The sequence below is a fragment of the Hermetia illucens genome, chromosome 4 (genome assembly GCF_905115235.1).
Source record: "Hermetia illucens chromosome 4, iHerIll2.2.curated.20191125, whole genome shotgun sequence".
Classification (NCBI taxonomy): domain Eukaryota; kingdom Metazoa; phylum Arthropoda; class Insecta; order Diptera; family Stratiomyidae; genus Hermetia; species Hermetia illucens.
In genome coordinates this window covers 171,182,636-171,195,156 of record NC_051852.1, presented here as the reverse complement: position 1 = coordinate 171,195,156, position 12,521 = coordinate 171,182,636, and the positions used below count along the sequence as shown (strand labels likewise).

Genomic DNA, 12,521 nt, shown 5'->3' with positions numbered 1-12,521 from the left:
TCCTGAGTGTTGGCCGACCATTAAAGACAATGAACGGCGTCTTGCGGTAATGGAGACGAAGATGCTACGTTGGACTAGTGGCGTCACACGTTTAGATCACATCCGAAATGAGGATATCCGCGATCGTTATGGGGTTGCACCGATCGTGGAAAAGTTGCGAGAGAGGCGTCTTCGATGGTATGGTCACGCAATTCGTGCAAACGAGAATTCACTTGCCAAGATTGGTCTGAACATCGAAATCGATGGTAAACGACCAAAAGGCAGACCTAAGCAACGGTGGCTTGATACGCTGGATGGGGATTTGAAAGCCTCGAGATTGCACCCAGATCAGGCATTCGATAGAGCCAAATGGCGAAGCCGATTACGACGAGCCGACCCCGCTTGTGAACGGGACAAAGGCTGAAGAAAGAAGAAGTAATTAAAGGAAGGAGTCCTTGATAACGAAGGTTTTACTCAAAAAAATAAACAAATGGATGTAATCGTCCTTCAATGGAAGTGTCCAGGTTTTAAATTATTATGACATATTATTACACTGGAAATGGGACCAGTGGGGTGGGACCATTCCTAAAATACGCAATACTTGGCACATAGCTAATTTACCAATGTATTGCGTGTTTGTCGCTAGCGTTTACGTTAGTTAATATTAATTTCACTTTTCGGAAGGAGCTGCAACACTATGGTCCATTTTACTATCGTCTCGAATTGCCTATTCAGCGTCATCTGAGAAAATTTCCCACAAGCAAAGAGTGTGTGAATTCGTCGCTAAAGAAAACCTATTAAAAAAGTCATCAATTAAGGTTTACGGAGGCTGGACAACTGCATGTAAAATGCAGAGCCGTTTTTTCCTCTTCCGCACAACAGCTATAATACATAGCTACAAGTAGCACCGAAGGTCTGATGTCTCATAGGCAGGGCATTTACATAGGAAATGCTTCGTGAATTCCGCTTCCTCATTACAGGAGGGACACGTATCATCTTCAATAATCTCTATTCTGAACATATGTCCATTTAGTGCCACCTGTCATTGTGGGAAGCTTGTTCCTAGTTTTCGAAGACAGCCTTAGCCAATGCTACTGATACTCCAATTGTTGGTTCCGATCCTGCCATGGGGGAGATTAAACCCTCTTTTGCTAAAGCATCCGAGATTTTATTTCCCTCTATGCACAGTGACCAGGTACCCAGAGCAGTTCCACCGTATTGAATCTAGAGAGAGTTCAAACGATTTCTGCATTCCTGACCGATTTTCGAGGTGATTAAAGGACTACTCAACGCTCTCAATGCAGCCTGGCTATTACTGCAGATTGCGGTGCTCCTGCTCTTCAACCACTCGTCAAGCACCCAGTTAGTCGCTCTTAGGATCGCATATACTTCCGCTTGAAAAATCGATGCATATTGTCCCAAAGGAAAAGCCCACTTCTCGTTTTTATTCGAGAAGTTGACTCCGTCTCCAGAGCCCTGTTTCGTTTTTGAGCCATCGATAGAAGATATCTCGCCACGCATTCCTCTGGGACTTCCCTGTTCTCTCTACGTTTCAGGATAACTTCATATCTTCTACCAAACACATGTATGGGGACCCAAGAATCATAGATCTAATCGAATTAGTTTATGAACTGCTCTCATTGCAGTGCTTGGAATAAATATAGTATATCCAGGGGCTCCAAATTGAGTAATTCATTTAGAGCTGCACCTGATGTCGTGCATATGGTACCGGTAATACACAATTCTTCGCAGTGCGGCTAGTTTATGGTAAAAACCTTTTTGTCTCATCTTAACCCACCACAATAGCAACTTATATCGACATTACTACATGAGACCTGAGTGCCCATGTCTAGGCAAAGGTCCGTCTGCCCAGCCCATAAACTGTGAGAGCTCGTTTTAACTTTACCTCTACATTTTTGTTCCAAAAAAGCTTTTTATCTAGAATGACTCCCAGATATTTCACTTCTTCAGAGAATTGAAGGGTCGTACTCATCTCTGGAAGGCAAAGTCCATCCAGTTTTCTCCTTTTTGTGGATAATACTATTGTGGTTTTATCTGAATTAACTGAAAGTCCATGCCTGATGCAGAACTCTCTATCAGATCAACGGCACATTGTATATTTCTACACACCGTTCCAAGATCCCGATCAACAGCAAGCATAGCAACGTCATCAACTTAAGCTTGAGGGTGTATTGACAAATTTCGCAGTTCGCATAGTACTGAATCGGTTAGCATACTCCACAGAAGTCAAGTCAAACGCCCTTTCAATGTCCACGAACACGCCTTCAGAGTTGCGTTCTCTATCTTCGAAACCAAAGAATGAAGAGCAGACTCACAGGACTTTCCATGCTGGTAAGCATGTTAGTTTTTATTAAGTGGAGGCGAACTAAGCGCCTTCTCACGAATGTGGCGCTCCACCAGTCTCTTCAAACCTTTTAACAAGAATGAAATCAAGCTGATTTGTCTGAAGTTCTTTGGATTAGAATCATCATCTTTCCCAGGCTTCGGTATGAAGACTACCTTAATCTTCTGCCAAGAGGTAGGCGCATAGCCCAAAGCAAGACTAGAAATACTGCTTTGAAATCGCTCTAAGTGCTCCATACTCTCCTTGAGCATGCTGGATAGATGCCATTCATGCCAGGTGCTTTGAAGTGTTCAAAGGATAGTATGGTCGCTCTCACCATTTCATAGGTGTTCCAGTTCACCTTGCATGTTGAAGGGGTTGCAAGAACCGCCAGCTCTCCCCTACCATTTCTCTCACCTGTTCTCGGACATGGTATATTCTGAGTGTCTGTACTGATTCCAGTCTGGAGCTCGTGAAAGTACCATCGGGTTTTCTAAAAGTGTCCAACTTGATCGACTTATCCATTTTAAGCCTTTCGCCTTCCAGTTTCTCACAGTACACTCTAAAGGAGTCCCGTTTCGAACGCCCAACGAGTCTCTTATATTCACGCTGTGAGTTCCGGAAGTTTAAACAGTTTTCGTTCTTATTGCTGTTGCAAGTATGATTTAGAAGTGATATGATTGATTTCCAGAGTTTTTGCAGTTCCCGGCTGCACCAAGCAACCATTTTACCGCTCTTCACAGCACTCTAAAAGTCTGCAATTTATTCATTCAAGCATTAATACCAGTGGATGCCGCAATCAAGGAGTACGGCCTCCGACGCAACTTGCACAACGAGTTTGGCACGCTATGAAATACAAATAAGGGCGCAAGCCACTATTGAAAGCCCGTCTCAGGTACGTGGGGACGGTGCCCTCGAACGAGTAGACTGGAATCATTCCCGAGAACTATTAGGAAGGATTTCCAACAGTTAACTACCACTCTGCGTACAACAGAACACATAGGAGCTTATAAGAAAGCATTAACGCAAAACAGACAGAACCGGTGGCTGCCCAGCACGGCTACTATGTCCATTCTCCATTCATATCGCAGATGAATCACAGTCAAGGAACTCCCTCGGTCGTCGGAAGGCAACATGTGCGAATGCATTACTGCATCGAACTGCATCACCACCAGCAATTTTAAAAGTGTCGCTTGTTCACTACATAAACGCCTTTGCCATCTAGATTGTACATGTCACCGGGTGCTGGGTAGAAACAGAGGACAAACCAGTCCTCTGAATGTGCTCTATCCAGAACGGGGCACTAGACTTGTGAACAGTGCGCAAGTACACAGTACCTCCTGCGCCGAACTAAAGTGGGTTGTTCCCCTTAATAAGAATGAGGAGAACATCTACGTATGCAACACATTCAACCATTTCACTAAGCTCGCCGATTAGTCCGTCCATTTAAATAGACCTTCGATAGATCCTTATGGCCAGCTGCGCTCTACATTCGCTCACACGAATGTTTTCCTACTATGGAAGTGGTATTTCCGCAGACCTAACTCCTAGCAGCGACACTCGCGAAGTTTTGACACAGACGACTACCTTAGGTAATCAAATGCGTTTTAGAAATCTACAAAGATTCTAAGGACGTATTTGCTAACATAATGGGCAACAATTTATGACATGTATCAAGGTGTCATCGGTAGACCTACTAGTTCGAAAACCGCACTGCCTTTCAGACGCCAGATGGGTTACTTTCGCTTCTAGTTGCCATAATCATCTCAAGGACCCTGCCTAGGGCCGGAAAAAGACATATGGCCCTGTAAGACCGAGAATTACTGTTACCCTTCTTTGCTAACCTGAGGACCACAATAGCACTGTCTTTCTTTCAATACTTATATAACAACTGGATATGGAATGGGATGGCCCACCAGACGGGCATCTCGTCAGCCATCCCATACCAGCTATGGCTTCCGAGACCTGAGCTTCGCCAAATTCTCCCCCTCTTTTAACGGCGCTGTAGAGGGACAATCTCTTTCCAATTCAGTACGACTGCCAGGAGACACCGTACGCTCAGATCTTGGAAAAAGCGCACTTAGCTACGCAGAAACTATAACGCCATGTTAGCATAGGCTCCTGTTTCATTTCAATGTCTTTGACTTTGTTTACCTTTGCGTATTTAGTAGTCTGTTTCCCAAGAAATTCCGCTATACTCACCGACGAAACATAAAAATGAATCCTAGTCTAAAAAGGTATAAATTTGGACTCCGAGGAGCCCAAGCAGTGCTGTAGTGGGCGGTTTTAATACTGATCTAACTCTTAAAGCGGCGGCGAAATAAGGTCCAGAGAAGAAATTTTCACTGCATTGGAAGTAGCCATCGTAAGTGAGCTCTTCAGCAACCGTCACGGTTGGACGACGACCACGACTAGAGGAGCGGTGATATGAGCTCCCCCAGTCTTCCATTGTCTGCATGAAGACATTTTAGACAACCTTGTTCAAAATGCAAGAGGACGTAGTCCAAAGGTAATCGTCGGTGATTTTAATGCGTGGGCTCCGAAATGGCCAAGCAGAAATAATAATGCAAAGAGCAGAAGTCTATTAGAGGCTTTTACCCTGTTAGATATTCTTCCAGCCAACGAAAGTAATGTAAGTACCTATCGAAAAGGAGGATCTGCTTCAATTGCAGACCTGACCTTCATTAGACCTGCACTGTCGCGTTGTGAGACCTGGTACCTTAGTAAGGACTAGGCATATAATTACAACTACCTCGACTACCACACCCATCACCTCGCCACCGCCGTCAAACGCTTTCAACCTCGACAGGGAGACCCACTTGAACCCGCCTCGAACGTCGAACTTGAACTAGTGCTCGCTTCACTCCACAGCTCTAAAGGGGCCCTCGTATTGTGGTTGTAGCGGCCTCTGAGGAGCACCGACACAGAAACTAGCGAAATGGCCGGTTTCGAAACCAAGCAGTTAGGAGCTCAATAACACATACGCGTTAAAGGACAGGGAAGAGCTCATCAAGCAGATTCGAGAAAACCTGAAGGAAAGACGAAATGCTAGTTTCCTTCGAAATGAAACCTCTGTTGAATTGCATCCCTGTAAAGGAGGTGCTCTGCTATCTGGAAGAAGTCTTCTGAAGAGAGAAGGTTCGCCTGAGTGGAGGAAGGAGGTTCGCCAATACATTACTGGCTGGTCTTACGCTAGCAATGAATCCTGCCATTTTTGATCAATGGAGCTTGATTGTAAACCTACAAAATCGGAATGAGTATCAGGCCTTTGGCGCAACTGGAGGCCCAATTTCGCAGCCACGTAGTTCCCAACAAAGTGGTGGTGGATTTCTGTCTTGGATGACTCAAGCCAGAGGTGGGGAAGCCCAAACAGGGCGGTAATAATCAGCTGTGGTCTCGACAACCAGCCGGAACAACAGCCCCACAGGGATCTGAAAACAAACCAAACTTTCTCTAACTGGTCTTCCTATGTATGAGCGAAACCTATTTCACCTTCAGGGGTAGATTTTACAAGACAACCTCAGGACTTCCCTCTTAGGGAACTAACGCACCTAAGCAGAAAACAACAAGAAGGAGGACAGTAATAGATTTCTTAGGACAGAAATAGATTCCCCTGCATTTACTCAAGGGCAACGCGAAACATTAAAAAATTAATGGAGAAAACAAACCTGGTGCCGATACCGACAAGCAGGAAGCAACAGCTAAGACGAAAACTGGGTTCCCCAAAAGAGCCGGCAAAAAATTGAGAGGAGTATGGTATACAGGTCTACGACAGGTCTATGTTGGACAAACCAGAAAATTGGCGGCCACCAGGATCGGAAAACATTTAGGCGAAACACGGGTAGCATTGAAAAAAGGGCGAACAGCGAGCGAAACTAAATCCTCAGTAGCCAAGCCAATAGTAGGCAGGTACCATAACATCACCATGGATAACTACGAGATCTTGCACATGGTAAGAAGAACGCGGTCGTTGGACATCCTAGAAACTAAAAACCTCTCTACCGGGGGAAAATAGGATGAACACAGATCTTTGGATTGCTCCAACATGACTCTTCTGCCTAATTTAGAAAAAAATCATGCAAATCCTTAATTGATTAAATAACTATATCTTTCTTTACATACTTCACCTCAGTTCGCATTTCAGATTTTATTTTTGTACATTGGGTGCAGTCCACAAAGGGATAGCCCTAAGGCTATCTATGGACTTCTGGACTGTTTGAAATGATCCAATATTCGCCATTTCGGGAATAATGTAATGAAGGAAGTCTACCCAAAATGATTGCAGCATTGTAAAGCGGCGACTGCACTTATCAGTCGTCGGATCAATAGCTACAAGACATTTATATACTTCATACAAGAACCGTGGGTTGTTGGTGGGGCAGTCAGGGGCCTAAACTTCCAACATGCTGACCTATTGTATGCCAATGGAAGCGATCGACCCCTGCATGGTAGTCTCCAAAGACTTTCAGGCTAACCTGGTTAACGACCTATGTGATGGCGACACCACATCGGCTAAGCTAACCATAAAAAGTCAACAGGGAGATAAAGAGATACTATGGTGCTCTGCATATTTTCCCTACGACACAGAAGACGTTCCCAGTGGAAGATTTATCAGAGCTATCCAATATGCCAAAAGTAGAGGCATGGGGGTAATAGCAGGATGTGATGTCAACGCTCACCACATATGCTGGGGAAGTTCGAACATCAATGCAAGAGGATCGAGACTACTGGAGTATCTAGTAGGAACCGATTTGCAGATCCTAAATGTGGGTAATGAACCCACTTTCTTCAACGTGGTCAGGCGAGAGGTCATCGACATCACGGTGGCATCTCCTGACATTGCGGCTCTGATCGGAGAGTGGAGAGTATCAAACGATGTCACACTCTCGGATCACAGACGCATTGATTTCGTTATGGGCATGGATCCACCTCCATCCACTCCATTTCGGAATCCGAGGAAGACAGATTGGGTAATGTATCAAACAGAATTGAGCGCCCGAGTCACGATCCCTGGGAGGCGCATCAAATCCATTGCTGGAATTGAGAAGACAACCCAGATGATCACAACTAGCATGAGAGAAGCTTTCGAAGAAAGCTGCCCACTCAAGATGCCAAAGAAGGGTAAAATACCATGGTGGAACTCGGATTTGGCAAAACAGAGGAGAACGACAAGGATGCTCCTTAATCGTGCTCTGAAGGGTGAATCAAGCACTAGCTGGAATCGCTATAAAGAGGCACCGAAGGCTCTAAAGAAGAGCATAAGATCGGCTAAACGATCATCTTGGAGACGCTTTTGCGAAAAGACTAACTCTCTTGAGGCAACCTCAAAGCTGAAGCGGATCCTGGTCAAAGAACGTAGCCAGAAACTGGGTTATTTACGTTTACAGAATGGGAAGTACACAGAAAGCGATGAAGAAACGGCAAATCATTTGCTTGAAGTACACTTCCCAGGCAGCATCCAAAATCTAATCTCGAGGCCAACAGGTGCATACAGCCCTCAACCGAGAAACTGGAATCAGGCATGCAAAGTAGTATCACTGGAGCGAGTGAAATGGGCATTTCACTCGTTCCATAGATACAAGTCTGCAGGTCCGGATGGCATCATCCCTACGCTAGTAATAGAAGGAATGGATGCCCTGGGTCTACACATTCGGAATATATACCGTGCATGCCTAGCACATGCTCATATTCCAATTAAATGGCGGGATGTGAAGGTGTTGTTCATCCCCAAACCAGGAAAACCCACCTACACAGACTCAAAAAGCTTTCGACCGATCAGCCTAACGTCCTTTCTGCTAAAAGGACTAGAAAGACTAGTAGATCGGTTCATAAGGGATACACACATTCCTAAATGGCCACTTCACCATAGGCAACACGCCTACCAGAAAGGCAAATCCACGGAGACAGCACTCCATGAACTTCCGGCAAAAATTGAAAAGGCGATGTCCGAAAAAGAATACGCCTTAGGCGCATTCATGGACATCGAAGGTGCCTTCAATTATGCCTTATTTGCGGCAATTTGTGATGCGGCAAGACAGCATGCTAGAGTGGAGAAAAATCCACATATCGGTCGGCCAGAAGTCTATTGAAGCAGGATGTCCCAGGGGCTCTCCACTGTTATGGCTCTTGGTGATGGATACCCTGCTGTAGCTCCTGGAGGACAAAAAAGTCTTCGCACAAGCATTTGCGACGACCTAGCCGTAATAATTACCGGCAAGTTTGGGGAGACAGTATGTGACCGCTTGAATGCAACTCTACATGTAATCCGCAGCTCGTGCCTCCGCATTGGACTCACGGTGAACGCTAGGAAGACTGGACTAGTTATGTTCACTAGGAACGTCAGGTGAGACAGCTATACGCTACCCACCTTAGCAGGGGCGGAAATCCAGTTGGCACAAACAGTCAAGTACTTAGGAGTACATTTCGACTCCAAGTTAACGTGGAAGCATCATATCCAGGAACAATATCAGAAATCCTACAGATTGCTCTGGTGCTGTAAGAATGCGATAGGTAAGACCTGGGGACTTTCACCTAAACGGATATATTGGATGTATACATCCATAATAAAACCCATTTTGATGTATGCATGCATTGTCTGGTGGCCAAAACTGAACTTTGCTAACAGCAGGAAGCTGCTAACGCAGATTCAGAGACTTGGTTGCCTAAGTATTACTGGAGCAATGAGTACTACGCCGACTGCGGCACTTGAAGCTATCCTAAATTTACCCCCCATTCACTTGGAGGTGAAACGGAAAGCGGCCAACGACGCATATAGGCTCGATACCATTGGGGCGTGGAAAGGCGGACAATCCAACGGGCATGCGTCTATCTGGAAATTCATTGAAAAACATCCGGTAGCCCTGATGCCGACCGATCATATGGTTTCCAGATTCGTCTTTGAAAAGACATACACTGTCGTAATCACCGGAAGAGAAGAATGGTCGACAAGTGGCCATGAGTATTTTCAGATTACAGACCTAATAATCTTCACCGACGGGTCAGTCACGGAGGATGGATCGGGTGCAGGAGTGTTCTCGGAGAATCCGATTATAGAACTGGCCCGACCCCTCGGAAAAATGACGACCACATTCCAGGCGGAGTTATATGCCATTTCATTGGCAGCAGAAGAATATCTGTGACAAAAATGGAGGGGTCGCACCATTCGAATCTGTTCCGACAGTCGGGCGGCATTATCAGCGCTAAATGGCAACAACATATCAAGTCAGTTGGTGTGGAGTTGTCATTAGGTGCTGCTGAAACTTGGCCGACTGAACGAAATATGCCTGATGTGGGTGCCGGGGCACTCTATCATCGCCGGTAATGAGGAGGCTGATAGACTGGCTCGCCGAGGGTCTGGATCTACAATGGTGGGGGCAGAACCAGCTCTTGGAATCCGACCATCTACTGTCAAGTCTACTCTGAAGGGTGAAATTGCAAGGATTCACGCAATCGAGTGGAGAAATTTGGACACTTGCCGCCAAGCGAAGGAGCCTAGGGCCACTAGAGTGGCATTTTTGTTGTCCCTTAAGAAGTGGGACATGAAAACCCTAGTAGGGCTTTTGACGGGACACTGCCCCTTAAACTACCATATGGAAAAGATTGGGGTAGTGGTTTCGGCTGTGTGCAGCCAATGTGAGGAGGAGGAGGAGACGGGCCTGCACTTTTTATGCAGCTGCCCGACATCCTCAGATCTCAGACGAAGACACTTTGGCAAGATTTTCTTCAATGAAGAATCTGCATACTCTCTGTCTCTTGAGAATGTTCTCAGATTCGCTAAAGCCTGCGAACACCGTAGGCGGGAAGCCATTGAATAGGCAACTTACGGGGATAGTACAATGGGCCTAATAATGGCCTGAGTGCTCGGAGCTGAGGCTCCCTCCAGTTAACTAAACTAAAACTAACTACCCAAAATGAGCTAACGTCGAGTATTATGTATCTTAACTTTGTAAAATATAAAAAATCTCGCACACTGGCGTAGTGTGTTTGACAGAAAAACCTTGTATTTCGTCTGAAAGTCCCTGAGCACTTGCCAATTATAAAATTTTTCAGAAATTATAATTTCCGCAGTATGAGGTGCACTGAAAGTGTAGCGTTGCTTCAAGCTATTAATCGCGGGACGTTATTCAGTCTCTCATCTTACATCGGCACTTGCAAATTTTTCACTTTGCAAGATGCACCCAGAAACTCCGCAGAACAAAGCCCATCATGATTCCGCACCTCAATAGTGGTCGTTAAAGAATAAAACCATCTTCAGTGAATAATGGAGTGGGCGATAAATATCATCGACTCACATTGTTACTCGTTTCGCCTGTGGACATGAATGCGGGGTCAGAACAAAGATGGAAGATTGCCACTAAATGATTGACAGCACGCCTCCTCTATTATGGTTTATTGCTATTCTTATGGATGATGGTGTCGTGACTTGTTCAACAATCCAGATACTTTGCGATTCAGAATTTTGCTTCACATCGCAGCAAAGTGTTCATGTGATGGTTGCGGCCCCATTCGTTCCTCTTGTTTCCTGTTAACGACCCTTAAAATGAAAGTGGCCTCATAAGGACGAAGAGCGGGGAAATCTAATTTTTTTGTGTAACTTGCCAATGAAAGTTTATGATGGAATGACGGATGAAAAGATGGAATATAATGGCACTTAAATTTTTTATTATGGACAAATTGATTTTATGACTAAGTTCATATTTTATTGGGAGTAGTGGCTTTCCTGAAATGATGGAGGCTGCCACCGTGCGGGGTATGTACCTAAGTCACTCAAGGATCAACAAAAGTGGCTGGGATAAGGATGTCCCAGCAAATCAACCGCTGCTTCCGAAAATTTTACTCAGCAAGTTCATCGACGGCAATTTACGTACTTATAGACATTTCCCGCAGGGCTAATTCCAGTGAATTCTGGAGCGAGCCTTGAAATCGACGTACTATATTCAGCGATAACTTCTTGGTAAGTTAAGGGATGGGGAAACTTGGTCAGGGAAGTAACCACTTTTAAGAATAGCCATTCTGATATGCAAGGGATGCTTATACCCACCTGTTATTCGAGGTAGGGTCAAACCTCGTTCCTGAAGCTGTTTGCCTGCAAATCCAGCGACCTCAGCTCCCAAGCTAAATCCGATGATGTGCATTTTATTAATAGATGCGCCCGTTTTCACCAAGAAAAGTAAGAACCGGGCAATATACCTTCCTGTCCGTGGAATGTTCTCGACGGTGCTCATATACCACGGTAGCGCCGTAATTGGACTCCAGTCGACCAGGATAACATTGTAATCCCCGACGCTGAGAAAAGCTGGAACGATAAAGAAACATTTAACCAGGAGCAAAACCGAATGCAGACACTATGGTACTCCTGCGTAATTCTTCTGTAATAATGCTTCTCGTCAAGCAAATGGCTGTTGAAAGAACTTTTAAACCAAACTCACTTCACTTGAGTTCTTACTCATATTGGTGGGTACCAAATCGCATCACGTTCTTACCGAATCAGCGTGTATACATCTATGCATCCTTACCGTCACGTATCTCCTGACTACTTTGACCTTTGCCACCCGGGACATGCTCGGAGAAGCCGTGCAGATACAGAATTGTAGGATTTGACATATTGAAGTGGCTCTGGGCTAATATTTTCGAATCCGAGACGTACAGTTGCTCCGAGACGTTTGGGTTTGATCTGTAAGTGCGAACATGAATGACGGAGATGTGAATGCAGATTTGCAAACGTTGAATTTAGGGAGGCCGGTTATGGATGGCAGTCCATGGTAAATCCAATAAACGGGTAGGCTGAGGGCAAACTGCTGGAGTGGATGTCATTTATTACCTGGTGTACAAATGGAATTGTATATCACGTGCTTCTCGAAACGGACAACAATTTGAACAGTTGCCTCGAGGCGCTGGACTGTAGACGAGAGGTGAACCAGCTGGAAAATGAAAGAAAATATTAGCATTATCGTCATGAGGCATCGAATCCAGTTTATATAAAAGGGAATGTAGTTAAAAAAAAATGCGAATCTAATATACCTAATTAAAAAGAACTTTCACAGCGCAGATCACACATTGTTTTATCAAAACCGTAGATGATTTCATAAAAATCCCATGAACTCAAGGCGAGGAAATAACCTCATTCTGGATCAACAGTAGTCTTTTGGAGATATGTTTGGAGCCCAGTCACTGCACATTATGCGTTCATGAGAGGCTT

The 12,521-nt window shown here is 45.0% G+C and overlaps 2 protein-coding genes across 9 annotated transcripts in view; one reads left to right on the top strand and one right to left on the bottom strand.

The window, feature by feature from the left end:
- LOC119654498 (myotubularin-related protein DDB_G0290005) overlaps positions 1-12,521 on the top strand; it is a 213,727-nt gene that overhangs the window by 114,949 nt on the left and 86,257 nt on the right. The window lies entirely within an intron of this gene.
- LOC119654501 (lipase member H-A) overlaps positions 1-12,521 on the bottom strand; it is a 60,436-nt gene that overhangs the window by 2,750 nt on the left and 45,165 nt on the right. The window contains exons 2-4 of the mRNA XM_038059934.1: positions 12,144-12,243; positions 11,839-11,996; positions 11,364-11,618 (exon numbers count right to left, since the gene is read on the bottom strand). Of these exons, the coding sequence (XP_037915862.1) occupies positions 11,364-11,618; positions 11,839-11,996; positions 12,144-12,243 (513 nt within the window). The remainder of the gene's footprint in view (positions 1-11,363; positions 11,619-11,838; positions 11,997-12,143; positions 12,244-12,521) is intronic.